General features: G+C 40.7%; 1 protein-coding gene across 5 annotated transcripts in view; it reads left to right on the top strand.

Moving 5' to 3' along the window:
- LOC115659409 (sodium channel protein type 3 subunit alpha) overlaps nt 1-21930 on the top strand; it is a 964414-nt gene that overhangs the window by 24739 nt on the left and 917745 nt on the right. For 2 of the 5 annotated variants that reach the window (XM_030579477.1, XM_030579478.1), the window contains 3 exons: nt 13463-13636; nt 14964-15320; nt 18316-18768. The exons of 2 other annotated variants lie outside the window; for them this stretch is intronic. In XM_030579477.1, coding sequence (XP_030435337.1) covers nt 13463-13636; nt 14964-15320; nt 18316-18768 — 984 coding nt within the window. The remainder of the gene's footprint in view (nt 1-13462; nt 13637-14963; nt 15321-18315; nt 18769-21930) is intronic. One more of the 5 variants, XM_030579475.1, reaches the window with a different exon arrangement.

Here is a 21930-nt window from a genome sequence, read left to right on the forward strand (position 1 = left end):
TCAGATCTGTTGTAGGCAGGGGGAGCACTGAAAGAGAATGAAAAGGCAGGTAAAATACTTCAAAACTGTCCAGGCAGGGACGTTTGAGAGAGACCCTGAGCAGGCCTGAGGCCTTACAGAAGGGACTGTTGCTGAAACCAGAGACTTTTTGTTTTAGGACTTTTAAGTTTTGTCTGGGTTCTGAGGTAAGAACCTCTAAACTGTTGTTAAAGTACTTTTCCAGAAGGCTCCATTAAAGAGCAAAGCACTGATGTAAAGCAGAGTATTTGGTTTTTCTTTGTGGGCTACCAAAGAGAACTCAATGTTATCTCATTGACAAGGAAACAGAGGTGGGTGCTTCAGAACAATGTCAGGCCACAAGGGGGCGGTCAGGAGGCAATCCCTGGCTATACCACCCTATAAACTCAACCAGGGATCTGAAAGTCAGTTTGTGTTGTTTCTAGCTCTGATGTGAGTAAAGGTTCTGCAACTGGAAATTAGTTAGCAATTCCATGAATGATGCACATGGCAGAAAAGAACCTTAATTCATTCTCTCATAATGCTAACAGGAGTGAAAAGAAGTAAAATTTGCTTTGCCTGTTAAAATAAGTAGATTTTACTGATTACCCACAAGAGAGATCTGTTCAACAAAAAGGTGTCAGTTTTACATAGTCCCTTTAAGAACATTTCCTGATATACTTTGAAGCATTTATTTGACTTTGTCTTCTAGAAGAGGAAGAACCCATAGGTAAGTCTGGTCTTATGTGCTATTCTGGTGGGTTTTGTTGGTTTTCTAGAACTACCCATCTGTATTTGATTTTTAGAGGAAATACTTGTTTTGTGTTCTAACTCTTCTCGCTGTGAGAAGCAAATTGGGGCAGCAAACTATGATTTAGATCACACACAGATGCTCTAATTTTTATTATTTGAATCTCGAATAGTTTTTTGTAAATTGTCACCTTGTGTTGGCACCATGTCTAGAGCTGCTGAGCATGAACTGAATGTCAAGCCCTTTAACCAAACCAGACAAAGTACAGCTGTCTTGCCTGCACTGAAGTAACAAATAAGTTTGTCAGAGATAGTCAGATTGGTCCTAAAATACAAGATAAGGATTACATTTGAGGAAAAGGAAAATATTGAGGGCTAACAGCTGTCACAGATTTTCTATGATTGTGTGTCCCAAATCTAGGGAAAATGAATCCAAGATATCAGTAATTCATTGAACAGACCCACTAAAAGTATCAGCTAAGTATGAATTATCTAATTGTGAGATGTGCAAAAATAGGTATTTCTTCATACTGTCATGGGTTCCATTTTTACCCATGCACTTAGCTAAAACTTAGCCATTGCAGGTTTGCTTTGTGAGTTGTATGATGCTTATTGCAAATAAATAAATAATCCTATAGCCAATAAATATTCTAGCTTTCTTCTGCCCATTACTATTAAAAAAAAATTTTTTTCCAGCCCTTGGTGCTGAAACAATGAATAATTAATTTCTTGCTTTGCACTTGTGCATGACATATATTCTGTGACTTCCTTTTGACTGAGCCTGTTGCAATTACTTCCACTATATTTAAAAAGATAGGGCTTCATGTTCTGAAATGCTGATCACCCATAACTTAGTTGAAGTGGAGTTGCAGATTCAGCATTTCTTAAAATTAGAACCCATAACTGGGAGCAGTTTGTTGCTTGTTTCTATATTCCTCTGGAGATGTTAAGCTGACAGGTTAGACTTCCTTCAGAATTTTAGTACTTTTACTTGTAGTTGGTATCCTTTCTTATGTTCCAGTATTGGATTTCATTGACTTTTTATTTTTAAGAATATCTTCTTCTCCGAGTGAATGTCCACACAGAATCCATTCTTCATGGACATGCACCTCAGGTGCATGAGATCAGCTTATTTTTGACTAATAGGTGCAACCCCAATAGACACTATGTCCTAGTCACCCTTACATCCCCCATCTGCGGATATAAAGGGTGGAGTGGGCTCAGTACCTTCCAACTACCCATGGCTTCAAGACAATCCATGGTAGGGTCTGTTTCATTCGTGCACTGAGGAATTTATCTTTTATTATTAGGATTTAGTATAGTTAGCAGTTGTTTAGTTTAACGGCATATAAACATATCTACCTATCTTACATTTTATTTATCCCATCCCCACCAGACAAGGGTACTAAAATCATAGCAGAAGCAAGGTCATCAGGATTTGTGACTTGTCCATGTGTGATGCTGCAGTGCCTATCAAGAATGGACACTCTCAATGCCTGATGTATTGTTCTTTCCATGTGTCATTCTTTCTGCAAGCACACCCAGAGAGCCAGGGAGGCAAGAAGTCTTGCTGTGGGAGAAATTGATGCAGTCCTCCTCAGACTCAGAAAGGAGGACATGTCCATATAGTGTCTGCTGAGTACATATACTGATTTAAACCACAAAGATCATCCAAGTGGGTCTCCAGCACTTGTTGTTAGCTATTCATACAGGATTCATTCAGTCATATTAGAGCTTATTCCACTATGGTAGAGGCAGCATGCCTTATTGAGGAATGTTTCCATAGCTGAAATATGTAGAGCACCTGTGCGGAAATCATATATCCATCTACCACTCACTGTTACTTTGTACATGTTTTCAGACTGGGTGTCATATTGGATGAAATAGAATTTCTTATACCCACTTCCGAGAAAACAGACAACTGTTTGTTAGTTACTAAGAGTGGAATCCACATGGACAATCCCTCAAAGAAGATTGGATGGTTACTTACTCATAGTAACTGGTTCTTCGAAATGTATTGTCCACAAAGATTCTAACCTGCCCCTCCTTCTCTGATACTACAGAGTCTTACTTCTCTGGAATTCTGGATGATGAAGGAACTGGGGCGGGGTTGGGAGGAGGTGGGGTAGGAAGGCATAGGTGTGACCCCAGCAAACACTACTGGTCAGAAGGAATACAGTCTTGTGTTCATGGGACACATGCAGGTCATGAATGGAATCTGTGCAGACAACACATCTAAAGAACCACAGTTCTTTCTCAAGGACTCTACAGATTATGGGTACTGTATCACCTTGTGGTGCCTTGCAGTAGAACCCTCTTCTAATGGTATCAGCTACAGTGCTCTCACACCCCCACCCATCCCCTGAACATTCTGACATGGAGGGCAAAGCCATATAGGGGTGGAGCGCCCTTCCCACCTCAGTTTTTTCCAGCCAGCTGGCAGGACAGATGCAAACCCCTCTTGTCTCTTTGAAGCCAGAGTCTTGTTTCTTCCAAGATAGTTGGAAATAGCTTATAGCAGTGGTTCTTAACCCATTGGGCTGCATGCAGCCCAGCTGTGTGCTAAAGGCTGCTCAGGGTGGGGTCTGGGTTCCTGGTCGCCCAGCGTGGGGGTCTGGGCTCCTGGCCTGGTATGTCGGGGTCACTGGCCAACCCATGGCTACCAGCCAGCCCTGCAGGGTCCAGGTTTGGGGCTGCCGGACAGCTCTGCAGGGCCAAGGTCTAGGCTGCCACCTGGCCCCACACAGCAGGGTCCAGAGTCCCTGCTTCCTGACCCCACAGCCCAGGGCTCCAATCCTGGCCCCACTTTGTGGAGGGGTCTTTGGGCAGGAGGCACTGGGCATAGGAGTTTGTGGGGAAGGGATTTGTGGAGGGGCTGTGGTTCTCAGTCTGTGGCCAAGGTAGCAGATTGTGGGCCATACATATGGCCCACAATGATAAATAGGTTGAGAACCACTGGCTTATAGTAAGTCAATAAATAGTTAGGGTGTCTTTACGATTTCAGGGTATGGTGAAAATGAAAAAGCTAAATAGCCAAGGTTTAAGATGTGCGCTTCCTGCCTGTCTGTGTTCTTGATATCAAATGACTACATGCAGTGCCTGAAGTGTCGGGAGAAGGCCGCTTGCCTTCTGAATGTTCAGTCTGCCAGACTTTCATCCCGCAGAGACCATAAGGACAGGAAGACTCATCTGCAACTCTTTCTGCTTAAGGAAGCCATCAAAGTTGGGCCCTCTGGACCTATTCAGACTTCAACCCCAAGGTCTAAAGAGTCAACCTTGCCTCTGGTGCTCTCCATTGTTTTCTGGTCAACTGAAGGGTTTCAAGCAGCCATAGCACCTATTTGGCCTGGACTCAGTTCCTGTGCTCCCTCAGTCAATCCTTCTGAGCCAATACATGTCTAAACCGAGGGTAGCATGGTTGGATCCAACCATCCTGGTTCCAGAAGAAAAATCAAGGACCAGTTCAGCTGCCCTCTCCAGTGTTGTACCTCATGCCTCAGAGCAGTCTGATCCTGACATAATCTCTGTGGCTGTAGGACCAGGGTCATTTCTGGATCCTGGAGGATGGTTGTAAGTAGTGCCTCTGAACTAGGGCCATCAGCACCTTTAGTCTTAGATCCTGCGGCACCAAGGAAAAAGGATAAAGCAAAACTGCCAACATTAGCAATGTCACTTGATGCTCATAGGAGCTATCTGTTCTGTTTGATTTTGATAGGGCAGCCATGATTCTGAAGCAGAGATCTATTCCACCTTCAGCTTCAGTAACTAAGAAGATGAGCCCATGGATCAGATGATGTCCAAATCTTTTAGCTCCACTGTTATTTCTTGACCTGCTCTCTGTTTTGTTTCCAGCTACTTCCTCGGTTCCAGAAAGTTATGTCACTGTGGCAGTCCAAGTTCCCCTTTCAACTCCAGTGCATGCCTCAGATTCAGACATAAAGCACACAGTACCTAAGAGGAGAGGTTTCCTTGGTTCCAGGGTCATCATCTTTGTTTCCTGTTAGGAAGAAGAAACCAGTTACTGATTCTTCCCCAGAATACTTCCTGATCCATCCTCTTAGGACGCCTACAGGGTCTCCCCAAAAAGCTGGATCCCTCCCTCCTGGTTTGTTACTATTCCCAGTATGTATTTTCTCACATCCTGACATGGAACCTTCCAAGAGGAGGAGAGAGGAAGAACGCAGAGACCTGTAGCGAAGTTTGGACCACCCTTTGGTGCATGCCGTGTCAGCATGTTCCCAACCTCCCAGTTGTTGGAGATACTGGAAATTCAAGGCCTGTGGCCTTATTGGGAGCCTCCTCAGGACCTCTTCATTTAGCTTCACTTGGATGGAAAGGTGACATTTTCTCAACAAAGAATCTGAAAACATAAAGATCCTCTGATCCAACTCATCTGGTTCAGTTGACACTACAGATAGTGATTCCTGACAGAGAGTTTAGAAACGACTTTGAGCCTGACCTATCACTGGATGAACTTGTGGCTCCTATCTCTTCTCCTTCCAAGAATGCTGTGCACTTTCACGATTTGGTGGATCATATGGTTTTCACTTTGTCTCCAAGTAGTAGTGATGGAAGAGACTTCCCATCCAGTATCTGATATCCTCAGTGCTGTTGCCAAGAATAGGATATCACTCACCATCCTGATGGGTTGTTACAGCTGGCCAAATCTGTATGGTCCAATCCTATCTCTTGTCAACTCATCTCTAAGAAGGAGGACAAACTATACCAGATACTTTCTGAAGGATTCTCTTATTTCTATACCTACCCAATCCACTGGTAGTGGCTGCTGCCTGCAGTAGGGCAGGATCAGGAAAACCACACTCCACTCCAGATGACAGCGGGGAAAACAACTGATTCACTGAAAAGGGGTGTTCTCCTCATCCCTTTGTATCAATGTGGTCAATTATCAGGCAGTCATGACACATTATCCATTCCATCTATGAGAAAAATGTTGGCCAACATCATCTTATTGGAGGATCAGAATATAGCCAAACTTTCCCTCAGAGCCTCCTCTGATGCTTTGGACTCTGCTGCCAGAACATTGGCATCAGCCATGGCTATCAGGAGGCTTCAGTCTTCCTCTCTAGCTATGGACACTAGAAGTAAACTGGAAGATCACTCTTGTGAAGGGAGAGTCTCTTTAGTGAAAAAAATGGACAATTTATTAGAAAAACTAAAAGACTTGAGATCAACAGCTCAGTCTCTGGGGTTGAACCCAGCTACTCAAATGAGGCCCTTCACATCTTCTTCCAATAACAGAGGCAGCACTATTCCTGAAGGACCGAGATATCAGACAGGAAGATCTGGATGACCTTGTAAACTGGAGTAATAGTAATAGGATGAAATTTAATAGTGAAAAGTTCAAGGTCATGCATTTAGGGATTAATAATAAGAATTTTAGTTATAAATTGGGGACACATCAGTTGGAAGTAACAGAGGAGGAGAAGGACCTTGAAGTATTGGTTGATCACAGGATGACTATGAGCTGCCAATGTGATACGGCCATTAAAAAAGCTAATGCAGTTTTAGGATGCATCAGGCGAGGTATTTCCAGCAAAGATAAGGAGGTGTTAGTACCGTTATATAAGGCACTGGTGAGACCTCACCTGGAATACCGTGTGCAGTTCTGGTCTCCCATGTCTAAGAAGGATGAATTCAAACTGGAACAGGTTCAGAGACGGGCTACTAGGATGATCCGAAGAATGGAAAACCTGTCCTATGAAAGGAGACTCAAAGAGCTTGGCTTGTTTAGCCTAACCAAAAGAAGGTTGAGGGGGGATATGCTTGCTCTTTATAAATATATGAGAGGGATTAATATTAGGGAGGGAGAGGAATTATTTAAGCTTAGTACCAATGTAGACACAAGAACAAATGGGTATGAACGGGACACTGGGAAGTTTAGACTGGAAATTAGATAAAGGTTTCTAACCATTAGAGGAGTGAAGTTCTGGAACAGCCTTCCAAGGGGAGTACTGGGGGCAAAAGACATATCTGGCTTTATGACTAAGCTTGATAAGTTTATGGAAGGGATGGTATGATGGGATAGCCTAATTTTGGCAATTGATATTTGATTATCAGCAGGTAAGTATGCCCAGTGGTCTGTGATGGGATGCTATATGGGATGGGATCTGAGCTACTGCAAAGAATTCTTTCCTGGGTGCTGGCTGGTGAGTCCTGCCCACATGCTCAGGGTTTAGCTGATTGCAATATTTGGGGTAGGAAAGGAATTTTCCTCCGGGGCAGATTGGCAGAGGCCCTAGAGGTTTTTCGCCTTCCTCTGCAGCATGGGGCATGGGTCACTTGCTGGAGGATTCTCTGCAGCTTGAGGTCTTCAAACCACAATTTGAAGACTTCAATAACTCAGACATAGGTTAGGGGTTAGTTATAGAAGTGGATGGGTAGGATTCTGTGGCCTGCTTTGTGCAGGAGGTCAGACTAGATGATCATAATGGTCCCTTCTGACCTTAAAGTCTGAGTCTATGAGACCTTTAGTGTCCTACTCTTTGTCCAGTCACCAGACAACAATATCAACGAACTGCAGACTCACAGAGCCATTATAGAAACAAGGATCCAAATCCAAATAATCCACTGCTTTGTCAGCGCCCTCATCCCAAAATGCCAAGTCTCAGTTTTGACAAGACGATCGAGAGTCTAGAAGCAACCCTTTTCTACCCCTTCCTTTGGAGACAGGTTAGCCCACTTCATTCATGCATGGAAGCAGATTACCTCAGACCAATGGATCTTAAAGATAGTAGAATTTGAAAGACTGCCGCCCTCTTCAGGGACCCCTCTCATGAAGCGAATTTTCTAGCAGAAGTGGGAAAGTTGCTTTGGATAGGAGCAGTTGAGGAGGGGTCAGGCTCCCAATATTTTCTGGTTCAAAAGAAGAATGGAGGGTTTTGACCAATATTAGACTGAAGGGAATTGAACAACTACATCTGGAAGTATCAGTTCCATATATTGACCCTGGCCTCCATAATCCTTTTGCTGTCAGTTCTGGATTGGTTTGCAACTCTTAATCTAAAGGACACTTGGTTCTGTATTGCAATTTGCCAAAACCATCCAAAGTATCTTTGAATTGTGGTGACTGGCTGCCATTTCCGGAAGGTGTTCCCATTTAGCCTTTCCACAGCACCCAGGGTACTAACTAATTGCCTCTCCATTGTGGAGGCATATCTGAAGAATCAGGTATTTTTGTTTACCTTACTTGGACGATTGGCTACTGTAAGATGTGTGCATGAGGATCTTTTGAGCCACATAGTCACCACGACCAATCTTTTCTCAGACCTAGGTTTTTTCTTAACATCCCAAAGTTGATCCTCTGTCCTAAACAAGGGATTTCTTATTGGACTTAGTAGATGGGAGATCTTTTCTGCCAGAGGACAGATTTCTCAAAATGAGAAAATGTCTATTAAAGTTGCCCCACACAGAGAATAAGGTTCTACCACATGACTCTTGTTTGCCCATCTGAAAATGAGACCTATACAGCACTGGATGTCTCAGGTCTACAGTCCAGGTTGGGACAGTCTTCAGTTATTGATCACCAGGCCTCAGAATATCAGTCTCTCCAGACTGGTGATAAAGAAAAATAAACAGCTGAAGCGTGTGCAGTTCAATCCTCAGGGTCCATCCTGGACAGTGACTTCAGATGCATCTAGCAATGGTTGGGGGCATACTCCAATCACATAACAGTTTGAGGGCACTGGTCTTCTAAGGAAGGAACGTGCACATCAACACACTGTTCATATGACTCTGATCATTCCTTTTGCATCTGCAAGGAGATATTGTACAGGTAGTAACTACAGCCTATTGGTGGTGTATTACATCAACAGACAGGGGACTGGTTGCTCCACCCCCTTGTGTGCAGAGGCAGTACATCTGTGGAATTAGTGCATCCACCAAGACATGTATCCTGTAGCAGTGAATTTGTCAGAGGAGACAGATCAGATGCACAAGTGGACTTTGAAGGATTAGTTGGTACAGACCATATTTTCCAGGTAGGATCGACAATTGTAGATCTGCTCACAAGAAGGTTCAACGGAAAATGTCTTTGTTTCTGTTTCAGAGTAGGTAGGGACAGTCTCTCTCTGTTAGATGCTTTTCTTTTGCACTGGGAGAGGGGTCTGATACGCCTAAATGTCTGTACCTCCCTTTTTCTTGGTACAGTAGGTGATAAGAAAGATGTGTCAGGAAACTCATTGCCCCATCCTGGCCATGTCATAGTGGTTTATAGTTCTCCTTCAGCTATCTGACGGAGTCTTTATGCATCTCCCTCTGTCTCCAGATGTCCCAGGGGCAGGATTTTTTATCCAGACCCATAGAGATAGCTTAGTGGTCTGCTAAACCCAGGGTTGTGAGTTCAGTCCTTGAGAGGGCCACTTAGGGATCTAGGACAAAATCAGTACTTGGTCCTGCTAGTGAAGGCAGGGGGCTGGACTCGATGACCTTTCAGGGTCCCTTCCAGTTCTATGAAATAGGTATATCTCCATATATTTTCAAGATATTTTCAAATGTCATAATGAGTGATCAGATTTTGATTCTTTCTGTGCTTGAGCACTCATGTTCTTCATCTGTGCAGGACTTAATAGTTAATGCTACAAAACGGTCCACTTGAAATTGCTATCAGCCGGAGTGGTCCAGATTTCAGGTATGGATGCAGGGATAGTCTCATTTTCTTTTATCGGCTTCTATACCATGTATTCTGGATTACTTAATGTACTTAAATCAAGGGTTGTCTAACTCTTCTTTAAAGGTTCTTTTGGCAGCCATGTCTTTGTATCATACTTTAATTGATGGTAGATCACTGTTTATGCTTCGGTTAAAAATGTATGAAAAGTTTCTCAAATATGTATCCTCCAGTTAGAGACTCTCTCCCTTCCTGTGACCTCAATTTGGTTTTGACCATGGTGGTAAAATCTCTCCATTCAAGCCATTAGCTGAATATTTTTTGTTTCATCATTTATCTATGAGAAAGACTTTAATTATTGCAGTGACATCAGCCAACAGAGTGTATCTGTAGCAGATCCACCTTTTACTACTTTTCCTAAGGACAAGATCGTCCTTAGACCTGATCCTCAGTTCTTACTGAAGGTGGTGTCTGATTTTTCACATTATTCTGTCTATTAATTTACCATTTTTCCCCTGAACCACATTATAAGAAAATCAGTTCTTCATACACTGGATGCTTGAAGGGCTCTCACCTATTAGTTGGACAGAACTAAGAGGTTTTATAAAACATCCAGACTGTGTGTTTCATATGCTAAGAACAACATGGGGCATACAGTTTCTTCCTGCAGTTTCTCTCTGGATTAAGCAAATATATTGCTGAGTTTTACACACTAGCAAAAGTTCCTGTACATGCTTTCATTCAGTCACGTTCTACTACAGCTGTGACTACTTCTTTCACTTGTCAGAGGCAGATCTGCCACCTGGACTTCAGTATACACCTTCACCAAGCGCTGGGCTCTGGATTTGTCTTCTAGAGCAGATGCTAGATTTGGCAAGGCAGTGCTTCCTTTTGTCTTTATTCTGTTCCCACCTCCAGATTAGTCCCAGCATGACTTATCAATATTTCCCATGAGTGGGAATATGCAGAGCCAGTTGAAGATGAAATTAATGCCGCTTACATGTAACTGGGATTCTTCAAGAGAGCTCTGCATATTCACACTTCTTCTTGGAGTGATGGCCCCAGGGTGCTCCACTGTAGGTGCAGCAGCGCGTCTGTGTCTGGACTCGGAGATCTTCAATAGCAGTGCCAGTTGGACCGCACATGCACACCTTCGCTCCCCCGCGCTGTGCGGTCCGACCACCCTCAGCTCCTTCTCTACCACATGCGGTGTGGAACAGAGCAGAACAGTTAGCAGCAACGCCTACAAAGCTCTCAGCTCTGAGAGAGAATCCAGCGGGGTTGCAAACGCCTGCCAAAAGCTATGGTTCTGAAAAGAGCTCCCGCGCCATCTGCTGACTCTTTTCCATATCACACCTCGGCTGCCATTACCGAATTCTACTGCCCTGTTGAGGGATATTCAGAATTTGCACACACTCTTGTCAAACGTTTACTTAAGGGTATTCGAAACTTGTACCCTGTCATATGTTCCCCCACCCCATCCTGGGACCTCAGCCTATTTCTTTGCTCTCTGACAAGACCTCCATTTGACCCAATGGCAACCTGCTCACTCCTTCATCTAGCAATGAAAACAGCCTTCCTTGTCACCGTTACATCGGCATGACACATGGGAGAAATATCACCCCTAATGGCATACCCACCATATATAATGTTTTACAGGGACAAAGTGACCCTCTGTCCTCACCCAAAATTCCTGCTAAAGATTATAACGTCTTTCCATCTAAACAAGCTTATATACCTTCCCTCCTTCTTTCCCAAACCACACAACAATTCCAAGAAGCAGCTCTCCACACCTTAGATGTGAGACGTACATTGTTGTTCTATTTGGATAGAACCAAGCCGTTCAGGAACTCGCCACGCTTGTTCATATCCATTGCCAAATGCTCTAAAGGTTCCACTGTATCTCTAAACGCCTCTCTAAATGGATTTCACAGTGCATACCTCTGTCTTACGAACTTCACAGCAAACAACCACCTCTATCCGGGGACACTCCACATAAGTGCTCTCAACCTCCATTGCATTCATCAATAATGTTCCAATAATTGATATATGCAAGGCTTCCACATGGGCATCCTCTGATACATTTGCCCAACATTATAACATCTTACAGGGTTCCTTGACAGACACCATTCTCAGACATATGGTTCTATCCTCTGATACCAGTCACACCAAAGCCCAACCTTCCAGCTAGGGGCACTGCTTTATAGTCACCTACATTGTAGCACCCGTGTATAAGAAGAGTGGGTTACTCACCTTGTGCAGTAACTGAGGTTCTTCGAGATGTGTGTCCCCATGGGCGCTCCGCTACCCGCCCTCCTCCCCTCTGCTTTGGAGCATAATGTTTGGGCTCTATGGCGAAGAAACTGAGGGTGGTTGGACTGCACAGCACTATTTATACTACTCGTGCACAGCATGGGGGAGGGAAAGTGCGCATTTCTGGTCCAACGGGCACTGCTATTGAAGATCTCTAACTCCAAATGCAAAGGCACTGCGACACCTACAGTGGCGCACCCCTGGGGGGGACATATCTCGAAGAACTGTCTCTGTCAGAGTCCTTGTTGTTTTGTTCCCGCCAGGGGTTAGTAATGTATCTGTACATAGACAGAAGTGTCCGTGGTAAAAATTTTGAGGTCTCTGGTAACTTTTCAAAAAATTGAATGACATAACCTCCTTCCCCTCCGCCCCCCACAGTGTCCGTTACCAAGTACGGTAATTTTATCAAGTGTCCGTCACGCAACATGGTGGTGCTGACCCCTGCTTCTGGCTTTGCAGTGGAAGGAACTGAGTTGGGGAGGGCACTCTGTCCCTTATGTAGCCTCGCCTTCACTAGATTGTGAAGCTAAAGAGAGAAGTGGGGGTGCAAGAACACTTTAGTTGATACTGATAAAATAGGTGCAGTACCCATTAGTAGGAATATGCAGAGCCATCTCAAAGCACTCCAGTTACAGGTAAATAACCTTCATTTACTGTATGGTAAGTATCTCTTCTCTATAAATTTATGTTACATGTGGCTTTGCAGAACATTACTACATCTGGCACTGTGCAAGGTAGCCCACAATCCGTAATTAAGAATGGTTGGGGTGAATTGGAGGGTAACCAAACAGATCTGTATCAAAATTTGGCCTCAAATAGATATTCAACCAAATTTTGGTGAGAATTCTCATTGTCTGCTTTGACTGAATAATTTTTCAAATGTACCTACTTAGGCCAGATATTTGAATCCCAGCTCCCTCTTATGTCCAGTTCCTATAGTGTTCCAGTCTTCATTGGAAAGAAGGTGAAAGGTTGGCTCTACTGCCTTTGAGTCTGCCCATTTAACTTCAGCTTTATTGCTTCTCTTCTCCTAGCCTCATAATTTCCAGTTCATGTCAGGCTCTCTCAATTTCTGCTCCTCTACTATCCAATATCAGACTCTCAATCAGGAGTGAACTCAAAAACTCTGAATAAGTGAAAGTTTAAGTTGTTCCTGTGGATTGTAATGAAAGTTATTATTTGTTAAAATTTTATGTTGTAGTAGCACATCTCAAATCCTTACTTTTGCAATCAATATTTTTAAATTATACTTTAGTCACTATCAACAAATATTACAAAAAAGGGAGATATCAATGTAATGCCTGACTTGTATTAATTCACTGCGGCCAGAATATAAGAAAAAGAATATTTGTATTAAGGTCTTTAATCTTCCTAGTTTGTACTAGTCAACTTCAGTTATTAAAAACAGAAACAAAAACTTTTTCTTTTCAAAATTGATTAATACTTTCCTGAATAGGTTTATATAGATTTTCTTTATAAAGAGTGAGGACAATAACTAATTAGGGGTTTACTATAATTCCTGTATACCTTTGTAATGGAAACAATGAATATTCTCTGTTTTTCATAACAGGCTAACTTCAACCTTTGTGTAACCACTGATGTTAATGGAGTTACACCAGGGATTAGTTTGATCCAGGATATTCTTTTATTTTCTGCAAGTTTTTTTTTATTACTGACACCTTGCTATAATACAGATATCACTTATTGCTCAATCTTTGTTTCCAATTTTACTTGTTTTACAGCTATGTAACACTAATAAATTACATTTTCATCTAGGTTTTTACCGGGATCTTCACAGCAGAAATGGTTCTCAAGTTAATTGCCATGGATCCTTATTATTATTTCCAAGTAGGCTGGAATATTTTTGATGCGTTTATTGTTTCCCTTAGTTTGCTGGAGCTTTTTCTTTCAAAAGTGGATGGACTATCAGTTCTCCGATCATTCAGATTGGTAAATATATTAGTAAACAATGTACAGTTACAGTTAATACATTAATTTTATAATTACAAATTTTTATGTTTACATAAATTTATCAGCATTTTCACTGCACATTTAATTTCTCTTAAGTGCCAAAAGATGCACCTCATTAGGAACAGGTCTACCAAAAGTTACTTATATTATTATTGCAAAAATATATGTAATTTTATGGTTCAGAAACAGTTAAACAGTAATTCAAATGGAGGCAATGGTAATTACAATGTAATTTGCATTAACATGATTGCATAATAACATCATTACTGTGCTATGCAATTCACTATTGTCACCATTATAGCTCACTGATAGAAAATTTATATATTTAGTGTGTGATGGGCAAAGATGTAAATAAGAAAAGTTATAGGAGAAATTTCTTACAATCCTTATTTATCTTTATGTCATACTGTTATGTCACAAGAATAGAATTCTTCTTTTCAAATATTGGATTTATGTCCAATGACTAAAATTTCAAAAAGTTACTATTAAATATTTAAGAAACTGACTTTCTTCTGTAGTGAAGTTCAGCTGTGTATTTTAAGGAAGAAATATTTCGTTTTTAGAATAGTACTTGAGTAGCTGAGGCATTACTATTGTAGGCTCTTTTTTCTGTGTGACTTAACGTGATTTTTTGTAGTTGAGAATAAAAATGGATTTAATCAAATATTTTATTAAGTTTTTGCTGGATCAGGGATTAGATATTATAAGGGTCTCTTATTTATGGTTTTTCCTCAAATCTACAAATATTATCTGTTTTGTATTTAGCTTTTAATTCCAGATTCATGCCCATGAAGATCTTTTCTACATTGTTTGAAGAATATTCTTCTAATCAACATGTTTTTATCTTGTGTTTTGGGGAAATTTACCTTAAAATGTCTCTGTCTTAGGCTGTTAGTGTGATGCATTCTGTTTCATCTCCACCCTTTTCCCTGTATGATGCTAATAGCCTGTCATGCTCAATATTCACTAGCCTACAGGTTATATTAGTGGGGCATTCCACTGGCTATGTCAAGTTGGGCAGTGGAAGGATGCATGACTTCAGTTTCTGCCACAGACATGGTGATGAAGGGCCAGCTGTAAATCTGTAGAATTATTGGACTTCCGTAAGACCTGATTGTGGATGAATTATGGAACTTGGAGGATCATCCTTAGGTGGTGCAGTAATTTAATGGTTTCTATTAATTTACCACAAAAATAAAACATTAAGATTTTTTGCATTAAGGACTACTCATAATCTATGGTCTGAAGTACATTTCTACAACTCTGTTGTAATTAGTACTAATGATGCTTCTTTATTGTTTTCCAGTTGAGAATTTTCAAGTTGGCAAAATCGTGGCCCACACTAAACAAGCTGATAAAGATTATTGGTAACTCAGTGGGGGCTTTGGGAAATTTGACATTGGTGCTGGCCATCATTGTCTTCATTTTTGCTGTGGTTGGTATGCAGCTGTTTGGTAAAAGCTACAAGGATTGTGTCTGCAAGATATCCAAGGAATGTGTACTTCCACGCTGGCACATGCAAGACTTCTTCCACTCTTTCTTAATTGTATTCCGAGTGTTGTGTGGAGAATGGATAGAGACTATGTGGGACTGTATGGAGGTTGCCAGCCAAGCCATGTGCCTTATCGTTTTCATGATGGTCATGGTGATTGGAAATCTAGTGGTATGTAACCAAAACATTTCAAAGGATGGAACACCTATTATGGTTACAGGATCCTTATTGTATATTTTTGTTGATAGCTGTTCTGTTCTACATTGATTCCTATACCGCGCTTATCACCATAGTATCTGAGCTCCTTCCAGTAGTGCATTCAGTAATGTGACTAACGTGTCGTGTGTGTTCTCTCATCCTGTTTCCAATGGAGAAATGTGTGCAGTGAAATGTGGGGGGCGGGGTTGTTTGTTTATTTTGGAATTTTTTTTATATAGTATAACATTAATTGTGTGTATATATATATATATTTTGTGAGTGCGCATGTTTGTGTATATATGTGCATACACACATTGCTGTGTGTTTGTTAGAGAAAGCAAGGTCAAAAAATGTGCCTTGTGCTTAAAGCTGAAGGTGGAAGGTTTGTGATGGTTCTTAGTTCCTGTTCCTAGGGTTATTTTGTGTTGTTTTTTCTTCTTCATGACATTTACAATCTTGGGCCAGTCCTCAGAAAAGCTCTGTTTCCTGCATTAATGAGCTTTACCCTTCTTGTAGAAAGTTCCATTATGCTAGAGGAGCAACTGGCTTTGATCTGTTCCACTGGCCTTCACTCCCCTCTTCCCATCAAAACATCAGTCCTAGGAGACTGGGCCGCCCGGGGGGACAAGTGGGGCAATTTGCCCCAGGCCCCACAGGAGCCCCCATGAGAGTTTTTTGGGGTCCCTGGAGCAGGGTCCTTCACTCACTCAGGGGGCCCCAGAAAACTCTCACAGGGCCCAGGCCCCTGGAGCTTCTTCGGCAGCAATTTGGCGGTGGTGGGTCCTTCCGCCCCGGGACCCACCGCCGAAGTGCCCTGCCGCCGAAGACCCCAGGCCCCTTGAATCCTCTGGGCAGCCCTGCTAGGAGAAATCTTGTTCAGGTTCTGCCAGTCATACACAGGTGCGGACATATTTTTAAAAAATAAAAATGAGATTACAAAACCACAAACGTTGCCCTTAAGCTCTTGCTGTCAGGTGTAACACCCCAAACATTTTTTTGCCTGCAAACTATCTTGGGCTCAGTCCCAGCAGCCAGCCAGGAGCTCGCTCTTGCTTGCCCAGTCCCTGCCAGCACTGAGCTGTCCATGGTCCTGCTGATTTTAAAACCAGCCAGAAACGTGCTCCTCTCTCTTCTAGCTTCAGGCAGCAACTGACTGCTCTGGCCCTGCACCTCCTTTTATAGGAGTCTGCTGGGGCCTGATTGACTGCTCCCTCACTGGCAACCTCCCACTGGCCGCAGGGAGCAGCCTGGAGGACTTCTCCACTGCTCCTTTCTGGAACGGAGAGTGGTAGGACTACAAGGCCTCCAGCAGGGGGCGTCTGGGCCTAATACATCCTGTCAAACCACAATATAGAACTCAGTTTAAAATATATGAAGACAATTCTGAGTTACTGTGATGGCTGACATGAAAAAAATCTCCAAAAAGTGAGGATTTTTTTCACAATTAGGTATGCATAATACATACATAGACACGTGCCTACATGTAATCATGCAATTGCAAATACTTTGTTTTTCTGGCAAAAAATGGAATTCTGAACTATAAAAATTCTTCGAACAAAGAAAGCTTTTTTTCTTTGTTCAGATAGCACATTGCTTTGTTAAACCTTAAAGAAGATAAAAAATTCTCTGTCATCAAAATCAAAGAAAAGATGCTTTCGGTTTTTAAAATGCATTTTTTAACAGAAAAGAGGAGTGTATGGCTTTACAAGCATGATCCAAAGCCCGCTGAAGTCATTCCATTGATTTCAGTGGATTTTGGATGTACTTATGTCTTGGAGATGTTAGGTTAGGATAAACCTTCCTAGGTCTTTGGACATGAATCTGTGGACTTACCTAGTGTGCTTTTTTTTGTTTGTTTGTTTCTGTCTTCTTGGGCCAAAAATGCACAAAATTATTTAATCAAAACCAAACTGCTTTCCTACTTTAAATAAACCAGGGAAAGCCAAAGAATGCCAGTTAAAATTTGTATAAAATCATTCTCCTATAGTTCTATTGCAGATTTCAGTCTTATATATTTGTTCTTCATTAACAGAACTGAAGTTAACCAGCACAATATTTGCAGTTACAGATTTCCTTCCCTTTGTGTACATCATTTATATTATTTAGAATAGTCATATTCTATATTCATATTATTTACCACCATTTCATTTTATGATGGTCTTATTTTTTTAATATATGAGGTTTAATGCATTTTGTGGTATAAGGAAGATGGCATAATAGAATTAAGAAAATACCAATACTATTAGTGTATGGAAACAAAAAATAAAAAAACAAAAAATAAAAAGTATTTATATTAGTCTTGAAAACCAGAAGTTGCAAAGGAGCATGTTTTTTATTTATGTATACAGGACCATTTATATGCTGAAGAAATCCTGAGTTCTAAATCCATCTCTACTACAGATTTACTGTATGACTTTGAGAAAGTTGCTTATCCCGTCTGTATCTAAGTTTCCATTTGTAAAATGAAGATTATACTACTTTACTTACCTTTTGAGGAATGTTGTGAGGATTAATTACAGTGTTAATGTTAGTACAACTCTTTGAAGATATAAAGCGCTCTATGAGTCTTAAGTATTTAAATAATAAAATATGGTGGGCCTAATACATCCTGTCAAACCACAATATAGAACTCAGTTTAAAATATATGAAGACAATTCTGAGTTACTGTGATGGCTGACATGAAAAAAATCTCCAAAAAGTGAGGATTTTTTTTACAATTAGGTATGCATAATACATACATAGACACATGTGCCTACATGTAATCATGCAATTGCAAATACTTTGTTGTGCAAAGTGGTGCAAAGTGGTTTGCAGAGATTTAGCCACACAACTGTTCTGTTATTAGAAAATCCCTGCACACACTAAAATTTTATCAGAAGTACAGTAATATGAAACAATTATGTTTAAAATAAATTTTTGTTAATAAGAAAAAGAGGGGAAAGATCTAGCAGTGTCTCTTTGTTTTTAGGTACTGAACCTGTTTTTAGCCTTGCTGCTGAGCTCATTTAGTTCAGACAACCTTGCTGCTATAGACGATGATAATGAAACGAACAATCTGCAGATCGCTGTGGCAAGGATTCAGAGGGGAATAGATTATGTGAAAAGAAAAGCATGTGAATGTATCCAAAAAACCTTTGTTAGAGGACAAAAAGACATCGATGAAGTAAGATCAACCAGTCAGCTAAACAACAAGGAAGACAACTACACTGCCAACCATACTGTAGCTGAAATGAATAAACATCTGAATAATCGCAAAGATAATAATGGAACCACTGGTGTTGTAGGCAACCATGATTATGCATCATTCATACACAACCCAAGCCTCACTGTGACTGTACCAATTGCTATTGGGGAATCGGATTTTGAACCTTTAAATACAGAAGAGTTTAGCAGCGAGTCAGAGCTGGAGGAAAGCAAAGAGGTATGACTTGAAAATATTTATGCTGTATAAGTATGTGTGTGTGTTATATAGCCAGTTGTGGTTGCCCTCAATTTTGGCATCAATTATATTCTTTCGTATTATATCTTGCATTGTTGTTTGGAGGCCACAAGCTCAGGGGTTTAAAATGTAATTCTCAAGGAACATATATGACAATTTAGTATTTAAACATAGAAATGTCAGGCTGATGGAACTTAGTCCTTCCTCCTGCAAGACCAAGTATACTTAGACCATTCTTGACAGATTTTTGTCTAACCCATTCTTTAAAATCTCCAATGATGGGGGTTCCGCAACCTCCCTTGGTAACCTCTTCCAGGTCTTAACTACCCTTGTAGTTGGAAAGTTTTCCTAATATCTAACCTAAATTTCTCTAGCTACAAATTAGGATGATTAATTCTTGTCCTACCTTTAGTGGACATGGATCACCTTCTTCTTTATAACCGCCCTTATTCTCGAAGGCTGTTATCAGGTCCTGCCTTGGTTTTCTTTTCTCAAAACTAAATATGCCCAGTTTTTTTAAAAACCTTTCCTCACAGGCCAAATCATGTATCATTTTTTGTTGTTCTGCTCTGGACTCTTTTCAGTTTGTCCACATCTTTCCTAAAGGTGGCACCCAAAACTGGGTACAATACTTCAGCTCAGTGCCGAGTAGAGCAAAACAGTTCACTCTATGTCTTGTGTACAACATGCCCCAGAATTACATTTTGCCTTTTTCATATTGTGGCACATGGCTGGCTTTCATTCAGTTTGTGATCCATTATAACTCCCAATCCTTTTTAGCAGTATTGCCAGCTAGCCAGTTATACCTCATTTTGTATTTGTGCATTTGATTTTTTCCTTCCTAAATATTGTACTTTGAAATTACCTTTATTGACTTCCATCTTGTTGCCTTCAGAACAGTTCTCCAATTTATCAAGGTCATTTTGAATTCTAATCCTGACCTTACAGACTACTTGCTACCCCGCAGCTTGATGTCATCTGCAGATTTTCCTCTCAACTGTCCAAGTAATTAATAGAATATTAAATAGTACTGGACTCAGGACTGATCCCTGCAGGATTCTACTAGATATGTCCTCCCAGTTTGACAGTGAGCCATTGATTAAACACTCTGAGTATGGTCTTCCAACTAGTTTTTTACCCACCTTATAGAAATTTCATCTAGATGACATTCCCTTAAACTAATTAGGGAAATATTTTGTGGGACTCTATCAAAAACCTTATTAAAATAGGTATATATCATAGCTACTGCTTCCACGTGTCGACTAGGCCAAAGACGGTGGTTTGGCATGACTTGTTCTTGACAAATACATGTTGACTATTCCTTATCACCTTATTATCCTCCAGATGCTTTCAAATTGTTTAATAATTTATTCCAGTGTCTTTCTGGGTATCGCAGTTAGGCGGACTGCTCTGTAATTTCCTGAGTCCTCTTTGTTCTCCTTTTTAAAGATAGGTACTATATTTGTCCTTCTTCAGTCTTTGGGACCTCATCTATCCTCCATATGTTCTTGAAAATAATTGCTAATGGTTCTGAGATCTCTTCAGTTAGTTCCTTAAGTATTCTGAAATGGATTTCATTAGGCTCTGCTGACTTGAATACATTTAATCTATTGAAGTATTCTTTAATCTGTTGTTTCCCTACTGTGGCTTGTATTCCTTCCTTTTTGTTGTTAATATTAATTGTGTTAAGCAGCTGGTCACAATTAACCTTTTTAATGAAGACTGAAGCAAAATAGGCATTAGACACCTCAGCCTTCTTGAGTCCATTAGTTATTATCTCTCCTTCCCAGCTAAGTAGTGGATTTTCCTTTTCCTTCATCTTTTTCTTGCTCCTAGTGTATTTTTATCCCTTCTCATTTTGTGCTTCAGCCTGTCTGATTTTTGTCCCCACATGCTTGTGCTGTTCTTTTGTACTCCTCCTTAGGAATTTGTCTCTGTTTCCACTTTTTGTAGGATTCCTTTTTGATTTGCAGGGGATTAACGAGTTCCTGATGCAGCCATATTGGCCGCTTCCTATGGTGATTTTTTTCAAGTCATATAGGTTATGAGGAGCAGTAAAATACTTCCTTCTTTTTCCCACAGTACATAAGGACTGGACTATCAGATACAAAGTCCTTTCTCCAGCCCGTAGAATAGGACCCAAGCTTGTGTATTATTGCCTGCCAATTTCCAATGAAGTCATCGGGGTATCACTTAAAAAAATAATTTAACATATTTAAAACATCAGAAAATTATTAGAACTTCTGCTATTTGGCTCTGATTTGAAGCCCTTTGATCTAGTGGCAGCATTAATGGCATACAATGAACGATAGCTGCTTTTTTTTTTTTTTTTGTAGTATTTGATGATCAGGTTTCCCGTAATTAGTGTTAAAACTGAATAAATATCTTAAAGGAAACAATATGGGTTATAATTGGAACATCTCCAATAAAATTTTACATAAGAATAACCAAATAGCAAATCTAAAGTATTAAACTATTTTCTTGCCTGTTATTTGTAGCAGCTCTGAACTGATAAACACAATGGTCCAAATTCATCCCTGGTACTGTAACTTCTTTGACTTCAAGTATTTGTGCATCACACATTAATTTAATGTACTGAATTTTTATGTGAAAATAGTTTGTGTGCTCTTTTAAAACAAGTTATTAAAATAAATTTTCTGAATCAAGGTGTAGTTAGAAATAGACTTTAATTTGAAAGACTAAATAATAGGTTTTATACATGTTTCTATTATTGTGGTTTAATATACAGTGGTGAAATATTATTCTATTCATTTGCTGTAGAAACAACCCAATTACCAAAATTTAACTTGTTATATGTATTTTATGGGGCATATGACAATCTCTCTATCATCTATCATCTTCACCTCTCAAATTAAAGGAAAATATGTGTTTTTAATTTATGATTATATAGAATTAGAAAGGCCTGTAATTTTGCCCCTTCCATTTCTGCCCTCTAGGACAGTGCTTCTTAAAGCCGGTCTGCTGCTTGTTCAGGGAAAGCCCTTGGTGGTCTGGGCCGATTTGTTTACCTGCCGTGTCCTCAGGTTCAGCCGATCATGACTCCTACTGGCCACGGTTCTCTGCTCCAGGCTAATGTGGGCTGCGGGAAGTGGCACGGGCCAAGGGCTGTGCTGGCTGCCCTTC

The sequence above is a fragment of the Gopherus evgoodei genome, chromosome 11 (genome assembly GCF_007399415.2).
Source record: "Gopherus evgoodei ecotype Sinaloan lineage chromosome 11, rGopEvg1_v1.p, whole genome shotgun sequence".
In the NCBI taxonomy this organism is placed as follows: Eukaryota; Metazoa; Chordata; order Testudines; family Testudinidae; genus Gopherus; species Gopherus evgoodei.